Below are 19,444 nucleotides of genomic sequence, written 5' to 3'. Positions count from 1 at the left end.
TACGGCCCAACAATCGCTCTACTGGGCATTTAGCTCAAAGATACAGATGTAGTGTAAAGAAGGGCCACATGACCCCAATGTTCATAGCAGCAATGTCCACAATAGCCAAACTGTGGAAAGAGCTGAGATGCCCTTCAACAGATGAATGGATAAAGAAGATGTGGTTCATATGTACAATGGAATATTACTCAACCATCAGAAAGGAAGAATAACCAACTTTTGTATCAACATTGACGGGACTGGATGAGATTATGCTGAGTGAAATAAGTCAGAGAAAATCAACTATTATATCGTTTTCCTTATTTGTGGAACATAAGGAATAACATGGAAGACATTAGGGGAAGGAAGGGAAAAATAAATGTGGGGGTATCAGAGCAGGAGACCAACGATGAGAGACTATAGAGGCCGGGAAACAAACCGAGGGTTTTAGAGAGGGTGAGCCCAATGATGGGTATTAAAGAGGGCACAGACTGCATGGGGCACTGGGTGTTATACGCAAATGATGAATCATGGAACACTACATCAAAAACTAGTGATGTACTGTATGGTGACTAACATAACATGATAATAATTAAAACACACACACACACACACACACACACACACACACACACACACACAATTGAAAACGTAAGAAGAAGTCCCTCTCACCATGTGAGGCCTCTTTGCCTGATGTCTGTTTCACAATCCAGAAGCAGATTGCTGCCTCACAGCTGTGTCACTGCATTATAGATGCTTCCTTCCTCTTCCCTCACCAGAAGGGCGGGCTGTTCCTCCCCACAGATCAGAGGCACCATCGCCCAGCACACACATTTGCAGAGAGCAGGACCCTCAGGCCTCCACCATGTGGGCCCCTGCCTCCGGACCATGCCCTCCTCCTCACCTGCTGCTGGCTCTGCTGTGGAGACTCACAGGTGAGCATTGCCTTGAGGGAGACTCCTCTTACCCTGCCTCCTCAACCTCTCCTTTGGGAATTTAGGGCCTCCACATAAACACAGGTGTTCTACCCACACCCTCCACAGAAAGCCAAGGACTAGGTCTCATCTGAGCATGAAATCAGGGATCTGAGCATTTCCTCTGTGGATCCATCACTGGTAGCTGGTTACCACTGGCAACCAAAGAATCAATGCTTCAATGGGTCACAATGACAGCTTTGTGTGTGTTCATTGATCTAATCCCCACAACATCCCTGCTGATAGCTATGACTATACTCCTGATCGCAGATAGGAAAACTGAGTTAGAGAGAGCAACCAGCCCAGAGTCACCTACTTTAGTCCCTGGATCAGCTGGGGTTCATGTCCAACCCACTGAGCTCCACAGTTCACCCTGTTAACCATGTTATGCTGCCTGGCTCCTCAGTGGAGGCCAAGTGTAGAAACATCAGAAACACAGACAGGTAAACAAAAGGAGAGCCATCACACATCACACGCAGAGGTCTCCAGAGTTCCACTGTGCTGTGTGTACTCATAAACTCTTCTTAATGATGTGCTGCATGTTTCCTAGGTGCTAAATTGTCACTGAAGTTTAACATGTACTATAATTTCACTTAATCCTCAAAACAATCTCTGTACTAGCATGCTGGGCCACACTGTACATATACAGGGAATGCACTTACCTCTTCGTGTGTGTGCACGTGTGTGTGTGCATAGGAATGGGCATAAGGAAAGGTACACATATGTCTGTGTGCACACACATGGGATTTTTGAAAACACTTTGCTTTTTCTCCTCATAATACAGGCAGTCTGCGTGAAATGCACGTTGGACAGATGTTTGGTTCCCTGTCTCTGAGCTACTCATCCTCTTTTTTAATTCTCTAAACCTACCTCTCACCCCTCACCAAGCTCTCAAGTTAAACCAACTTCTCTCTTGGTAAAATGAGTAGAACCTTGTGCATTACTACCTTGGAAATGCCTCCATGCTGGATTCAAGTGGACAAGGAAAGAAGGGGACACAAATTCAGAGACTCTTGCCTGTGTGATCTGTAATTATATCCATTTTCATATCCCGATCCCCATTATCTGGTGTCCACTGATGCCTCTGTGCCTCAGGAAATCTCATGAGTGATAACTTTCTAAATTCCTGAGCACTCACCATGTGCCACACACATAACCTGGAAATGCCTATGTCCATTATGTCATGCAATCTTTGTATCCAAAGTAGACATTCTTCTCACCTCTACCTTGGAGATAAGAAAAGAAGGCACAGAGAGGGCCAAGGTCACTGAGTATAAATGCGAGAGCTAGGATTGGAACCTAGGCAGTCTGATTCTAGATCTGACATGTCTAATCATTGCTCTTTTCAAACCCTATGACCCCACACCCATCCCATGACATTTCTGCAGATCTTTCAGTCAGTGTGGGGAAGGGGATGGTGTGGTAAGGAACATTTGTGGTTTGCTTCTCTCAAGTATTTTGGGTTTATGCAAGTGTTTGCTTCCTCCAAGTCATCTATGTGGGAAACTCAGCTTCCAATATACTATCCTGAGAAATCTCCACTGAAAATAGAGTTCATGGTATCGGAAAGGGGTCACATTGGGCAACTCACACAATATACAAATATTAACTATATACCTACTAGGTGACAAGAACAATTATATTAACGTAGGGCATATCGATGAATAAAAGAGACAAAGTAGTTGCCCTTGTAGAAGCTGTATCATAGTGGCAGAAAGGACAGGAAATAATAGACGCAATAAATCAGTAAATAACAAAGGATACAGAAAGTGAGGAGCCTTAAGGAAAAAGCAGGACAGTACAGCTGGATACGACAATGGGAGAAATGCTAGGGTGGGATGTATTTAAACAGGTACCCTGGAGCAAAGATTTTAAGAAGGTGGGGGGGGGTGAGCCATATGATTTTCTGGGGCAAGAGCCTTCGTTGGGAACATCATGAGAGCTGAATCCTCTTGCACTGTTCAAGGATTTGGGCTTTTATTCTGAATGAAATGGTAGCTATTGCAAGGTTTTGAAGACAGAAGTGACACAGTCTGACATGAGTTTTATTCTGGCATTTGGTTGAGAATGGTGTACTATAGGGCATCGGGAGAAGTAGCTAGAGCCCTCAAGAGCTCAGTGCATCTAAGTGAACAAGGAAAAGTCGTTTGCAGCAAGACAGCACCCAGCAGAGAAAGGGGAAAGAGGTCAGACTGTGGGTGCCTGCAGTAGGGGAGCCATTAGGATGTCCTGGTGCATAGGAATTGAGGTGGGAAAGAAAGGCACCCAAGGGTCAGGACCTGAGCATTTGGGAAAATAAAGGTGCCTCTCCTGAGATGTGCAAGGATGTGTGGGAAACTGAGTTCAGTTTAGGACATGTTAGCTGTGAGAAGTTTACTTCTAGCTAAGAAAAAGGTCGAATGGTGTTTGGACATACATAGCATAGCTGAGAGGCAAGGCGTGGGCCAGAGATAGAAATAGGAGGAATATAGATACACAAATGGTAGGTATTTCACCTTTCCTTGGCTCCTCATGACCTGGTCCTCTTCCCTCTCCCCTCTCATTTTCCCTCCATGTCTCCCTCCAGTGCATTCCTGTTTTTTCCCATTTTTCTCCTAGCAGTGCAGCATCCTGACCCCAGTCTTCTCCAGACTTGAAACCAAAACACATATTGTTCTTGGCACACCAAGGACCTGCCTGTAATACCTGCCCTCCTTAGGAGGCATGCTTGGTTGCAAATACTGCTAACTGCGTGGGTTTTACCAGCTCACACGCTGCAAGGGTGAATCACAAATTTCCTCCCTGAGGAGTAGCTAAGAAATGGAAAAGAACACTGGGTGTATGTGTGATGCACCAGCAGCCTGCTTCTCTGATTTCTGTCCCTGCCTGGTTTTGAGGACACTTCACGTAAGAAGGAAAGAGTTTCTGTTTCTCGATGTCTCCAGAGACTAACTAGTCATCAAAGCAGGAAATCCAGCTGCGAAGTCAAACCTGCTCTGTGCCACATCACTGAGCCTCTCTGTGTCTTTGTTTCCTCGGTTGTGATGGGGTCTCCCATTACAGGCTCTGGGGGAGGGCCGATCCCGATGTGCACTCAGTCAGGGAGCTGTTGTGCGTAAACACGTGAGGAGACGTGCAGGATCACGGCAGGATGAGTAGACGACTGCTCTGTTTTCCCTCCAGGTGTGGCCGGTGAGGCAGGGCTGCAGGTGATCCAGCCTGACAAGTCAGTGTCAGTCGCAGCCGGACAGACAGCCACTCTGCGCTGCACCGTGACCTCCCTGAGCCCCATAGGGCCGGTTCAGTGGTTCAGGGGGACAGGGACAGGCCGGGAGTTAATCTTCAGTTTCAAAGGAGGCCACTTGCCCCGAGTAACAAATGTTTCTGATGCCACAAGGAGAAACAACACGGACTTTTCCATCCGCATCAGTAACATCACCCCAGCAGACACCGGAACCTACTACTGTGTGAGGTTCCAGAAAGGGACCCCTGATGATGTGGAGTTTAAGTCTGGACCAGGCACCCAGGTCACTGTGAGCGGTGAGTACGGCCTGGGCCTCCTCTGTCCCCTGGTTGTGACAACAAGTCAATAAGAATGCCCTGCAATTGTCTGACCAACAGCTAAGAATTAGCCTTGTGGTGGGTGTCCCCGACATCAGCCCCTTCCACTAATCAGGGAAGTAGAGGCCTGGAGAGGTACTGATGCTTGCGTAAGTCCCCTGATAAATGGTGGGAAAGTCTAGAACCCCAGTCTGTGGGTCCACAGTTCTCACCTTTTCCAATCCTGATCAGCCCTCTGGTTCCAGGGATGAGGGACTTACCGTCTAAGTGACTTGCCCAGTCACATGACCCAGTCTTATTCCTGCCTCCAGAGAGTGTCCCCTCCATGTGGCTGACTCTTCTCTAACTCAACACTTACTGAGCACCTGCTGTGTATAGGCTCCCATCTGCGTGCAGGGGAAGCAGAAAACAAAACAGGGAAGGGCTCCTTTCTCATGCAGCTCACGTTCCCTTCCCTTCCTATGGACAAATGCACCCAGGGCAGGGAGGTGGGATATGTCTTTCTTTCAACGTAGAAGAATCACAGTGAGAAGAGGTATAAACTCACTGTTTACGCTGAGAGCCCAGGATGGAGAAAATGCCAGAGGCTGGGCATTTGTGGCGGGTCTGTGCAGAAAAGCATCATTCAACTCAGGGACTGACTCCCATAAGAGCACTGAGTCTCCCCTCAGCTCCTGGACATAGGCATGCAGGTGGTTTTATCCTGATTGTGCAGGTGTTACAGGAGTTCCCAGTGGTATGTCCCTTGCCAGGGAACCAGTGCTAGTACGTGGCTCTAGCACCGGGTAGATCTGTTCCTCCTGGGAGAGCTCTCCTTCCTCTTCCCCAAGCTGCCCACACAGGGAATGCCCTGGATGAGAGTGAATGAAGCTAGAGGGACCATCTCACCCATTTACAGATGAAGACACTGAGGCTCAGCAGATCAGCCTGAGCAGGAAGTGAACCACAGCCTGACTCACAGCCCTGCTCTCTGCACACTCACTGTGCTGGCCAAAGTGGGAGAAAGTGCCAACCCTCTCCTTGAAACTCTTGTAAATCTTGTATGCTTCTCTTTTTCAGCAGTGAACATTAAGAAAACACAGGAAGAGGTGGCTAGCTTTGCACCCCCAGATCAGACAGGTATGCAAACATCTCGTGAAGTGCTGAGCCTCTTCCTGGAGGACACGGCTTCTCACGTGTAAGAGCATCCGAAGTCTTTCCCCTGTTGTGTGGTGTTGCTCCTTCACTGAGCAGCCTGGCACACTGGCCTGGACAGAGCATAGTGGCCCGCGCAATCCCAGCAACACCGGGCACCCCATTCCTGGCTCTGCAGACTAAGGATGACTGGGAGGCACATCCTGGAGGGGGTTCAGCTCCTTGAGCGAGAGTTCACATTCTAGACTCAGCTGTCGGGACCCCACATCTTCCTTCTGTTGTTGTCCAGTCAACATGTCTGGACACCTGGAGGGACCCCTCCCCATAACCACTTGCAGTGAGAATGTCAGATGGAAAAGGAAGGTGGCTATCACGGTCGGGCTGGAGAAGGTGGGACATTTGCTCTGTTGTGGATGAAACAGCTGGAGGCCGCAGGAAGTCTCCCTGGGAAGCAATGACCGGTAAAAAGCAACAAATAATATAGAGGACAAGGGTAGATGGAGAGGAGAAGGGAGTTGAGGGAAATTGGAAGGGGAGGTGAACCATGAGAGACTACGGACTCTGAAAAACAACCTGAGGGTTTTGAAGGGGCGGGGGGTGGGAGGTTGGGAGAACCAGGTGGTGGGTACTAGGGAGGGCACGGATTGCATGGAGCACTGGGTGTGGTGAAAAAACAATGAATACTGTTATGCTGAAAAGAAATAAAAAATTTAATAAAAAAAAAAAAAAGCAGTCCCATTGTAACTGGACCAAAGTAGCTTGGCTCCTCGGTGAGGGAGAGACAGAGACCACCCAGGGGAAGTTCCCTCACAAAGCTGTCTTTATTTTACAGGTAAGGGATCACAGGGAATAATTTCCAAAGCCATGATGCCGAACAGGGGCAAGTAGGCTCTCCATATTATGGCTGGAGATGAATATTCAGAGGGGGGTTTTAACACTATAATGAGACTAAGGTTCCTGTCAGCCAGTGTCTGATTCATCTGCTCTTTTCTATCTGTGTATTCAGTGAAAAATTCCAAGCAAAACTGCTTCCATTCCCTTACTTGCCCCTCCCTGCAACCCCGGAAGGAGAAATCCCTCCTGTCCCATGTCACAGAGGAGGAGCCACGCTTTGCCACAGCCCCACTTGTGGTCAGCTGGCCAGCTGGTTCCGGCTTTCTTGGGGGTCCCCTGTCCCCTGCACGGACTGCTGCACACGCTCTCTGACCTCAGTGAGGTTTGCAGGGAGGTACGTAGGAGCAGTTGATGCCAAAGTCAGACCCATCAGAAACGTCCTTCCTGTGCCCAGATTTGTGGGAAGTGACCTGGCATGGAAGAGAAGGGGGGACTTGAACTCCAGTCTGGAACTACACCTGCACCCTGCCCCCGACTCAGTGTTGAGCTCTGTTACCTCAGGGCTTTCTCTGTGTGAGGAGGAGAAGACACCTCCCTCCGCACACTCTCAGAAGGGTGGCGGGTTCTCCACAGCACCTCACATGTATCCTGAGCGCTAAGGACCACAGTCATGCTTATCGTTCACAAATGCTCCTCTTGTAGCCAAACCCTCTCCCCCCGTGGTGTCGGGCCCCACGGCCAGGGCCTCGCCGGAGCAGACAGTGAACTTCACCTGCAAGTCCCACGGCTTCTCTCCCAGAAACATCACCCTGAGATGGTTCAGAAACGGGAATGAGCTGGCAGCCTCCCAGACCAGCGTGGACCCAGAAGGAAACAGAACGTCCTACAGCATCTCCAGCACAACCAGGCTGGTGCTGGCCCCGGGAGACGTTCGTTCCCACGTCATCTGTGAGGTGACCCATGTGACCTTGCAGGGGGGCCCTCCTCTTCGTGGGATTGCCAACCTGTCTGAGGTCCTCCGAGGTAGATGTCCCTCCCCCAAGCCCCAGCCCGGGTCTAGCCCCAAGTCTCTGAGCCTGTCCCTCCCTTGCTCCCTGCCCCAAGCCCTCCATTCACTGGAGTCTGACCCCTGGCAGACCCTCCAGGTCACCTGCACCTAGATGTGCCATCACCTCCTACTGTTTCCATGGCCGCTGGGTCGTGAATGCCTACCACGTGCCAATTACTGTGCTCAGTATTTTCTCTTACTGTACCTTAGCAATTCCAATTATTGAGCACCTGCTGTATTCCATGCCACCGTGTGCTTGGCGATGTCATTTGTTTTGCTACAGTTGTTCTATTCCAACTGTGGGGCTGAGAATCTTGACTTCACTCATTCTTAGCTATCAGGAGCCATCAATCCTTGAGCACCTACTGTGTGCTGGGCACTGTGCTTAGGGATTTCATTCATACGCAAAGACTCTCCTCAGTGTTTGAGCACCAACTGCATGCCTAGCCCTGTTCTGGGTGACTCCCTTGCTGTGTGGGGGGAGCTAAGTTCTCGAGCCCCTTCCCTGTGTTCTGTCTGTTCCATAAGGTGAGAGCTTCTGCCCTGTGCTGTTTCAGTTCCGCCCACCGTGGAGGTTTCCCAGCAGCCCCTGTCAAGGGACCAGGTGAAGGTCACTTGCCAAGTGAAGAAGTTCTATCCCCAGCGCCTCCAGCTGACTTGGTTGGAGAATGGCAACGTGCTCCGAACAGAAATGGCCTCAAGGGCCTCGAACCTTGTAGAGAACAAGGATGGGACCTTTAACTGGACGAGCTGGCTCCTGGTGAACTCATCTGCCCACAGGGAAGATGTGGTGTTCACCTGCCTGGTGCAGCACGACGGGCAGCCCACGGTCACCAGAAATCATACCCTTGTGGCCTCTGCACACCAGAAGGACCAGGAAACCCATAAAACCCAGGGTGAGGCCTCAATGATCCTGTTTCTTGCATCCTGCTCCCTGCTTCCTCACCTGACCATGATTTAGTCACCATGCCTGGCCAGACACCCCCTCCTCCTGTTATTTCCCACCTAGCATGGTCTCTATCCCTTCTACACTTTTCCATCATCACCACGGAAAATGTCTGCACTTGGCATTCTGAAATTCCAGAAGGGACTCTGAGGATATGGAGTTTGAGTCTTGACCAGGCTCCCAGGTGACCATGTGTGGTCACACCTGGGGTCACTTCTCTACCTTTATTTGTGACAGCAGACCAGCAATAGTCATGATCGCTCAAAGCACATTTACTTTATGCCAATTCCAATTCATTCCTGGTCTCCTTCCCTAGTTAACCAACCCTGTGACCTGGAATTTTACAGAAGGGAGTCAGGGGGCAATGAGGGACAGATGATGAATATTTCCTGCACTTAGTACAGCTGATGAGCTAAACTACCTCATTCTCATTTTTTTTTCATTGTTACAACGGTTAGAAGTTTTTCAAATTTATCAGTCTTCTCAAAGAACCCACTTTCATTTCAGTGATATTCTCTATTGTTTGTTGTTAATTTCTTTGCTTTTTCTCCTCTTTTTTTTATTTCCTTCTCTTGATTTGGGCTTATTTTGCTCCTTCTCATTTTTTTTGAAATGGGAAAAAAATCATCAAGTCTAGACTTTTCTTTGTTGGAATACCACAGCTCGGCCTCCTTCTGGCCTTGGGGAATTGGGAGTGTGGACTCAGGATACCTGGTGTGGGTTCATCCTCCAGAATAGAAGCAACTACCCCAGTTGCCTTCCTCTTCCACCTTTCAGAGCCCTCCATGCGTGTGAGTTCCAGGACGCAGGCTTCTACTGAGCCAGGAGAGGTGGGAGAGATGAGTCTGCACCATCTCCTGCCTTTTCCTGTGCTTGATGAAGGTGGGAGGGGAATGGCCTAAGGGGATGGGCATTTGGACGTGGAAATTTTTCTTTTTAGTCTCCAGAGATTCTGCAGTTTGGGCATTGCTCTTCAGGGACTACCAAGAGCCAGTTTTCCATAGAATTTACTGTCCTTTTGTTGTTTTTCCTTTGGGTTGAGAGGCTGTATTTGGAGGTGAGTAGTTAAGCCTCAGTCTTGTACTCAGCAGCCCATTACAAAGTGCCCAGAGGGATTTGAAAGTCTTGGCCCCAGTGTTCCTATGCCACATCGGTATCCATCTCCCATATTTCCCCAACAGGGCCCCACTGCAGTGTAGCTGAGAATTCAGTCCTCTCTATAGCCCTGATACTCTTATGTTTATGTTGGACACAACTGTGTCCTCAGCTTTTTCTGTCCTCCAGCTCTAGGAGGTAGGAGTCTGCACTGTTGCGCAGAAGTCCCCTGAGATTCACACATAACCTTTCACATGTGATCAGTCTTCACTTTGCACTGTCTTTCTCCGAAGGGTTGATGCCCAGCAACAGTAGTTCTTGTAATTATCACATCATTTCCAGAATGCCAAGATACTCCCCTCCTCTGCTTACACGAGCCCAGGTCACCACGATGAGGTTTCAGCAGTGACAAGGGCAGGGCAAGCCGACACCTACCCTGCTCTACCTCCCACAGGGCTGGGGGCCTCATGACCAGCTGGCAGAAAGAGACCTTGGTCCAAATGGGCCCATTAGAGTTGGCTTTCCACACCTCAACCAGACAAACTCCACACATCAGGTGACCCGGGAGGGAGACTCTCCGATGATATGAGAAGAGAGAAAGCTCACTGTGGTTTGCTGCCAGATCCACCTGTGTGAGAGAGCGAAAGAGGCAGGACTGGCAAAGGGAGATGTTGACACAATTCAGGACAGCAAGACTCAGCCTTGGACAGAGAGCAAGCAAGCTGAATGTTCTTCATGAGTTGTTTAAATGGAGAGGATTGGCTTAGCCTCTGTTCCCCCACTTCCTCCAGCCTTCTGTTGCAGGCTCTCCTCTAGAAACAGGTACAAACATGAACAGCACAGCTCTTTCACTCAGAAAAAGTCCAGCGCCCCCCACCCTCCGCAGCAGAGACCTGCCATTCTCTAACATGCCAGGGGCAAATTTGGTGAGGCCTTACTCCTTCCCTTAAGATTGCTCTATATATTTCAGAAATATACTTGGATTTTAAAAATTCAAATATAAAAAGAAAAATGGGTCATTGTACAAAGTCAAAAAATCAGGAGCTGTTCTTCCAGACCCAACATTCTATGTCCAACACAAAGACATCAGCTGACAGTGAGTGGCACTGGGGTTCAGGTGGGCTGGATGGTGTTTAAAACTCTCTTGAGCTTTAGACCCCATTTCCTTGCCTCCTCAGGATATTGTCCAGCCTGCAGGTCTCCTGAGGTCAGGTCATCCTGAGGCCTCCCTCCTCACCTCTGTACATGGCAGTCGTCAAACTGTGTGCATGGAGAAAAGCAGGACAGCATTGCACCCCACTGACCATGACATCTATTCTCACTCCACTTGAGGCCAGGTGGAGATTTGTCCCTATAGCTCAGAAAGTTTGACTTTGTCCTGGTCCAAAGACAAGGTCCCAGATTCATCCTGCAGGCCAGCAATTAGGGGTATCCCTGGGTCTGAACCACCTCATCTGTCCACCCTCTGTAAACTAGGAGCCTGTTGGCTCATCAGAAAGAGGCTGTGTGACCTGCTCCACTGGGTATGAGGACCAATTCAGTAAACCAAACTTACCCATTGTGGAGTGCTGGTTCTCCTCACCTCTTCCCTCAAGAAGGACACCTGGCAGTGAGAAAGGGTGAGTGAGGTGAAGAATGTCTTACCCCGAATTCTGCCTTGAGCAGGGGAAGAATTCATGAGCTTCAGGGCATTGATAAGCCTGAGTCGCTTTGGATAGAGTAAGTGGAGGACCCAGGGAATGGACTCCAGTGTGCCCCCTCTGATGGTGCCTCCAATCCTTTCTTTTCCAGAGTCAAGTCCATCTACTCCATTCCTGATGGCTGTTATCCTGGGCCCGAAGCTGCTACTGCTCATCTCTGTCTCTGCCATCTATGTCCACAAGAAGCGAGGGCCTGATTGTAAGTTATGGGTCAGGGAGGGCAGGCCACATTTAGTCCCAAAAGAGCCAGGTCAGGAAGAGGGGCAGCCCACAGGTCACACAGGGTCAGCGTCCGCCTGCAGTAAAGAGCATGTGACACACCTCCCTTGATACCCTTGGGGGTCTCAGGGGTCCCAGCTCCCTGAGGTGTTGGGGGAGAGGGCCTTTAACTTATAAACATGGACAGGGTCAAAGGCTATCAAAGGGTGTGGACAGAGTCCTAGGGATTCTGGGAAGGAAGTGGGCAGAGAGGCTGAATGAGAGGCAGCTGGGTGGGAGGATCCCTTGGAGACCATCACTAGATTATGGAACACTGGGGCTCCTTTGGGCACAAGATGTCTGCATTTAGAGGAATGCTGACAGGTGCCAGAGGGCTGCTCTGAGGACTGCTTCCAATCTGATCCTCTGTGGGAAATATTGGAGGGGATGGGGAGGGAGGATCAAGCCCTAAGGGAGGAAGGCTAAAGTGGCAGAGTTCTCTATCAGGGTCTGCCTGTCCTTTCACAATAGGTGTCCCAGGAGGAAAATAGCACCGAGGACATAAGAGACACGTGAGGAATATTTCTGGAATGCTGAGCAGATAATCAACTGTGAACATGGTTCCCACAGCTCCTCCCTTCCTCCCCTACTACTTGCCACCCTCAGTCTCTGCTGCCTCCTTCCTTCCTTGAGGGGCCCAGCCAAAAACAAGGAACAACTAGAAGCTTCCCCAACTCTGCCCCAAATACCTTGCTTCTTCCAGAGACCCACCTGCCCACAGTCCCTTCTGCTCTTTCTCACAATCCTTGATGCCCCCAGAGCTGGGTCTTCATACCAGGTCCTCAGCAGGGACTATGGGAACTTGTTCTGGGGACTGATGCATGCATATCTGCCTGAATGTGAGAAACAAGTCCCACCTACACATACCAGGTGCCTTTCATTTATCTTCTGGGGACTGTGGCCTGAACTACATGCTCACGTCCATGTTCTTGGGAGTTATTTCTGCCAAACCCCAGACATTCCAGACTTGGTGAGGTTCTTCACTGGGTCTTAAATAAAATGAATCTCATCCTGGTTTGAAGAAGAGAAATGATTCTCCTTCCTCTTTGCCTACATGTCCTACTCCTCTGTCCCAGGGACAAGATGCCCTCCTCCCTGTGATGGGAACACTAGCTCTTCTGTCACCGTCATCCTTCCCAGCCCCACTGCTCATGTACAGGAGCTGGCAGTTGAGAAGCCTGGAGCCATCCTCGGTTTTCTTACTTTATATCCCATATTCAGTTCTGCCTTCAGATGCTACATCCAGTGGCCAGATGGTAAATGTGAAGCAGTCTACTCAGGGAAAGGAAAAGAAGCCTGATTTGTAGTGCTCGTGGACTTCCATGGTGTCAACACTCCCAATGTTACCAATGGCAAGGTAACAGTGTTTCACAACTTGCTTATAACATTCTTGAGAAGCTCTCAGGAGTGAGTGTAAGCCTCCTCCCAAAACTAGTGAGCTCCACCCAGAATCTGCAATACTCACCCCAAGGCTGCTCCCTGGTCCTGGCCACCAACACTCCTTCCTGGACCATTCTTCATCTCTTACAGGCTCTTCAGTTTCAGCTACAGTGATTCCATGACAATGGAAGTCAGACTGTGTCTCTGCTTCTTCCTCCTAAAGATCTGTATGACACTCTCTTCCTCTTTTAAGTTCTGTTTACAGGTCACCTTATTAAAAAGTCCCTTCCATAAACCACCCTGTATGAAATAGCAATTCCTTTCTCTCACTCTGGGTTCCCAAAGCTCACAGCCTAATTAAATTGTTTTCGTAGAACTTAAGATTAGCTGACATGATAAGTGGAGGCAGTGCTCACTTTGCACGATGGTGCAGGACAGAACAATGATGGTGCAGCTGAAACCATGCAAAGTGATCTCAACAAACCAGGGAGAATAACGATTTTTATGTGACCTTTAAAAACGTTTTTAAAACACAGAACGTTTCCAAATGTCAATGACGAATGTATAGGAAACTGAAAAAATAATAGAACCATTATTTATTGGGTGTATTGTATTTCAAATATTAGAAACACTGAAAAGGGAAGCATTTTGTTATTTTGTAAAAACTCATCATGAATAGTTTGCACAGTGCTAACCTTCTTCTTTGATTGCATAGTTGACCATATAGGGCCACCATGTGAATTACCTCACTTCAGTCTCAGTTGGGATCATCTTCCAACATTCAATCCCTTGTACTTTCAATGTTGTGAAATCCTTACAATATTAATTTGAATACTTCTGGTGTCACATCCTTGCGATATTTTACCTTCCCTCCCACCACCTTCTTCAATGATGTGGTAAGCTTGTCTCACTCTGTTCCTCTGGCTGCATATCCACACTCTGGGGACCAGCAGTCCTGTCACCATGCCCCTGGTAGCTATGCCTTCTTGAGCTCCAAATGATTTATCTAGACACTTCAAGCTCAGAAGGGAGCTTAACTGCTTACTCCTGCAGTGCAGTCACTGGTTTGACTCTCCTCCAAAGGTGACAGGATGGCACGCAGGAATAGTTAGTAACTACAGAGGGAACACCTGACAAATGCAGTCCAGCCACGTGATCACAAGTTCACCAATACTCATAAACCACGGCCACAGTGTGCTCCCTGATATGATATGATGAAAACGACACTTTTCCTCTGTGACCTTCCTCCCCAAACCCACTCCCCCAGTCTGTGTATGAGAAAAGCATCCAAAAAATTGCAATGAGGGACATTCCAACATATACCTGAGCAGCACTCAAAACTGTCAGGCCGTCGCCATCAGGGAAAGTCCAAGAAGGTCTCACAGCTGAGAGGAGCCTAGAGAGTCATGACAAGAAAATGTAATGTGGAATCATCCATGGAATTCTGGGACAGAAGGGGACATGGAGTGAAAACTAAGGAAGTCTCTTCTGGACTGAATAATTGTACCTCTCCAACGCTCATGGGATTTGGAGGTGGGGACTTTGCAGATAATGAGGTCATGAGGATGGAGTCCTCATGAATGGGATCATTGCCATCATGAAAAGGGGCCAGACAGCCAGCTCACTCCATCCACTGGGTGAAAATACAAGTAGTTGGAAGTCTGCAACTTCAAAGAGAGATCTCATCACAGCCCAAATATCATGGCACCCTGGTCTCAGACTTCCAGCCTCCAGGACTGTAAGAAATAAGTTACTGTTGTTTCATGGCATCCAGTTTATGCTATCTTGTTATAGCGGCCCAAGCTAAGACAAACTATGGATTTTGGTTAATAACAATGCACCAATATTGGTTCACTAATTTTAGCAGATGCAACAAATTACTGTAAAATGCTATAAAGAGAGGATACTGTATGCACCTACATATTGGACTCTGTGTGATTGTCGCCATTTTTCTCTAATGTAAAACTATTCCAAAAATGTAACTCTATTCTAAAAAAATAATGTCAACATCTTGTCCTCAGCTGGATCTCTGCCTCTTGCGCACGTTGGAGGGCAATTCGAGGAAATGTGTGGTGGGGAGATGTCTGCGTTTCTATACCCAGATTTTATCTTACTTTACAAGTGTAAGTTTCCTCATCCTTTCTCTGTCCTTTGCTAGAGCTCACCCCAAAGCCTGTCACTCAGTGATCCCCAAAGAACCTTCTTCTCAGTCCCCCATAATATCCACCCTAAATGTTTCCAATTAGTGAAGCCCAGGTTAGATCAGGTGGAGTCAGAGAACTCTGGGTGCTTGGGTGAAGTAGGGTAGCTTTAAGACCTCAGTGGTGGATGCACTTAATCCATGTCCTGTGCCCAAGCAACTGAGGTGGAAAGGGCTCTGCAGAGGGTGGTGGATCCTGTGATACACTAGGCCTGAGGAGATGGCCCTTAGCTGTCAGCCCTCATTGAGATGGCCTCAGTTGAGGAAAGCCTCCATGCCCAAGGTCAAGCCTGGGACCTTGGCACATCCAGTGTCTCATCAACATGGGGATGGAGCCCCTTCCATCCTCTACGACAAAAATCATCACCATCTGCAGAACTCTAACCTCTTTCTGTTAGGGTCCGTGATAAAAGGAACAAGACTGATGCAAAGTGAAAGTCAAGCAAAGCTTTATTTCGCGCCAAGCATCGAAAATCAAACCGGCTGATAGGGGCTGTCTCTTTCGAAGAGACGGTGACGACGACCCTGACAAGGCCACTCCGAACAAGGCCGCTCTGGATGAGGCCACTCCCCGACAAGGCCGCTCCCCCGATGAGGCTGCTCCCCAGATGAGGCTACTCCGGACGAGGCCCTCTCCAGACGAGGCCGCTCCGGACGAGGCCGCTCCCCGGACAGGCTGCTCCCCAGACGAGGCTGCTCCCGACGATGAAGAGGCAATGACGACTACGAGGACTACAGCCCCAATGATGCAGACTCTGCTCCCCATTACGCTGCTTCCGGCGAGGCCGCTCTGGGTGAGGCCGCTCTGGACGAGGCCGCTCTGGACGAGGCCGCTCTGGATGAGGCCGCTCTGGACGAGGCCGCTGTGGACGAGGCTGCTCCAGACAAGGCTGCTGCCGACGAGGCCACTCCCCAGACTAGGCCCTCCCTGGAAGGAGGCTGCTCTGGCAAGGCCACTCCCCAGAAGGAGGATGCTCTGGCAAGGCCACTCCCCAGAAGGAGGATGCTCTGGCAAGGCCACTCCCCGACGACTCTTAACAGCTCTTACTAACAGCTCTTACTGCTCCTGCGAGACTGCTCCTGACGAGGCTTACAGCTCTTACGGCCCCTACTAGCCATGCAAACTAACTTTTATAGAGGCACTTTTAGCCGGCCTATACACAGGTAGCCAATGAGATTGCAATACACAGAGAAAACTGCACAGTCATGCTAGATCTGCAACACACAAAAAAACCTGCTAGGTTACACAGGGGCGGCCAATTGAATTTCAATTTACCCTAGTAGACATATGCGTGCCCCTCTGATTGGATGTCTTCACCTGGCTTGACCTGCCCTTGTATCTAGGCTTTGCAAGGAAGTTCTTCTGGGAGGGGCAGTGTCAATCTAAGTTCACTGCAACAAAATGGCTCCCTCTGATTAAGTAGGCCCTTACACTTTCCATACCATGTCTTTGAGCCTCTACATCAGCAGAGGTGAAGCCTGGTGAGACTGGGATGGGATGAGCCTCAGGAATGAGCACAAGCATGTGAATTCCATAAGCTCTGGAAATCCCAAGCAACTGGCCCAGTAGGTTCTCAGCTTGTGGCCCCTTGTCTTTCCATTTGATAATCTAAAGAAAAAGTGTTAAAAGTCCCATGGTCATTCCTTCATCATAATCCCCTTCCTCTGACATCATGGAGGCAGGGAGTGTCTTCTCTCCTCAGAGCATGGAGTCCTTGGCCTCTCTAGGACAGCATTCAGACAGAGAAGGCTCCAGGGGCCACCACAATGCTTGTCCCTGCCTCCCCACTGTGCCCACCTCTGCCATCCCTACTTCTGACACTGCTGCTGGCATTTACAGGGGAATGGGTCCTCAGGTATATGTGCTGGGGACACTCCTATGCCTGTGTACTGTGTTCTTTTCACCTGTTTTTCTAGAATTTCTTGGGGAGAGAATTTTTCTGTCCTCCACAGAATTTATAGAACTAAATGGGAAGGGTTCCCAGCTCACAAAAACTCCCAGTGGCTGTGTCTGTCCCACACATTTTTGTTCAGGGAATAGGTGCACGCTAATGGTCACAAGGCTGAGCACAGCACAGACATCAGAGCTCTCATCCCTCAGCCCCTAGGAACAAAGAACCTGTCTTTTCAATTTACTACCACCACACAGATGCTACCTCTCATTGGATAACAAATGTTGGAGAACATGAAATTATAAAGCAGGACAAGAATCTACAATGCTTCCATCCCAAGATGACTGCTGTTAAAAATTTGCAGAGGTTTTGTGCTCATGGAATATTGGCCAGAAGTGGTCACTAGAGATCTCCCTGGGTCAGTGATGGAAGCTGAACCCTACAGGCTCTCCAGAGAACTAAGCATTTCTGTCTCTACTTGCTGAAAAAGTTAACAAGCTTGTGGAGTCTCTTCCCCCATGGCCATTGGTCCAAATACCTAGAATAGCCACCTCAAGATTGACACCATTGGACTATAAGACTTTCAAGAAAACTATAGTAATTGAAACAGTGACGCTGGTGAAAGAGCCGACACACAGATGAATGCAACAGAATAGAAAGTCCAGAAATACACCCACATAAATACAACCAACTGACCTTTGAGAATGACCAAGACAGTCTTTTCAGCAAACGGTGAACATCTGAACATTGGGGCATCCAAATACAAAATAAATTGCTTCTATATACAGCCTAACAGCCTTCAAAAATAACTCATACATAATATACAAAACTATAAAATTCCTAGTAGATATCATGGAAGAAAATCTAGATGGTCTTTGATATGGATTACTTTTTTTAATAGATTGACTTCATGTCTTAAAGCAGTTTTAGGTTCACACCAAAATTGAGCAGAAGGTGCAGAGATTTCCCAGCTACTCCCATTCCACACGTCACAGCTGTGGCCATTATCAATATCCTCCACTATATACATTTATTACAAATATGTACCTACACTGAAATGTCATTAGCATCCAAAGCCCATACTTCACATTGCGGTTCACTCTTAGTATTGCATAGTCTATGCGTTTGATATCAACTTTTATAGTATTATACAGAGTAGTTTCATGGCCCTAAAAATCCTCTCTGCTCTGTCTTTTTACCTCTTTCCACCCTAAACCCTGGCAATCACTGATATATTTACATTCACCATAGTTTTGCCTTTTCCAGAATGTCATATAGTTGGAATCATGCAGTATGCAGGCTTTTCGTTTCAATTAGCAGTAAGCATTTAAATTTCTTCCATATCCTTTCAACTTGTTAGCTCATTTCTTTTAGCACTGGATAATATTCCACGACTGGATGTACCACAATTTCTATATTCATTCACATACTGGAGGTCATCTTGGTTGCATTCAAGCTTGAAAATTATAACTAAAGCTGCTAAACTGTGAGGTCTCTCTCATAGCTTCTGGTAGCTTCAGACCATCCTCAGATTGTACACAGCATTCCCCCTGTGTCTTCACATCATCTTCCCTCCGTGTATGACAGTTAAGCTGAGCTGTGCCTGAACTCCTGTCCACAGGAACTATGAAATAATGTATGTTTTCTTAAACTATTAAGTTTGTGGTAATTTGTTATGCACCAAGTTCCCCTGTTTATTCAGCATCTATTATGCTCAAGGCCATTCTCCTATCATGATGCAGAAGGAAGGTACATTTCCCTTTCTGTACATGGGTCCCTCTCCCCTTATCCCATATAGCAACCCTATTTGTAATTTTCATACATCTGTATCAGTACATGTTGCTAAAAAAGGATGTAATGAGTCTCCACCTTGACCTAGAACCAGAGCCTCACGTCATCTTGGGCCAAGACAAAGAACATGAGAAATGAAGCCAATTTTCTTTCCAGGAACTTTGGACCAAGACTTCCAGGTGACCCAGCCTGAGAGTTCAGTTTCAGTCAAGGCTGACCTTGACCCTGGGCTGCAACGTGTCTGCTCGCTCCCCAGCAGGGCCTGTCTTGTGGTTCTGGGAAAATGGGCAAGAACAGCAATTAATCTACAGTTTCAGTGGAAGCCACTGCCCCTGAATAAACCAAGTAGAAAACACAGAGGCCAACCACACACACTATTTAACCTGCATCAGTGAAATGTAGCCCAAAGAAGTGGGCACCTGTTACTGTGTGACGTGAACAAGAGGGCATCTGGGGGTATATGGTGGCTCTGTCAGTATAGCGTCAAGCTCTTGGTTTTGGCTCAGCTTATGATCTCAGGGTCATGAGATTGAGCCCCAGGTCACTCTCTCTCTCTCTCTCTCTCTAAAATCAATCAATCGCCCCTTCGACGTGGTCAAGCTGAGCTAGTACCTGCGCCAGGAATCGGATCGCAACCTCAGCCGTGCCTGCCTCCTGCCACTGCCTCTGGACC

At 48.4% G+C, this 19,444-nt stretch overlaps 1 protein-coding gene across 1 annotated transcript in view; it reads left to right on the top strand.

Annotated features, from left to right (window-relative positions):
• The window catches only part of LOC308349068 (signal-regulatory protein beta-1-like), a gene marked incomplete at both ends in the record, with an annotated part of 48,379 nt that extends 32,176 nt beyond the window's left edge, over nt 1-16,203 (top strand). Inside the window, 5 exons of the mRNA XM_080813610.1 lie at nt 4,116-4,472; nt 7,164-7,484; nt 8,067-8,405; nt 11,342-11,449; nt 16,130-16,203. Coding sequence (XP_080669736.1) covers nt 4,116-4,472; nt 7,164-7,484; nt 8,067-8,405; nt 11,342-11,449; nt 16,130-16,203 — 1,199 coding nt within the window. The remainder of the gene's footprint in view (nt 1-4,115; nt 4,473-7,163; nt 7,485-8,066; nt 8,406-11,341; nt 11,450-16,129) is intronic.
• Between the last annotated feature and the right edge of the window lie 3,241 nt (nt 16,204-19,444).

The sequence above is a fragment of the Martes martes genome, assembly GCF_963455335.1.
Source record: "Martes martes genome assembly, chromosome: 9".
Lineage (NCBI taxonomy): Eukaryota > Metazoa > Chordata > Mammalia > Carnivora > Mustelidae > Martes > Martes martes.
This window is presented reverse-complemented; position numbering and strand designations above follow the sequence as displayed.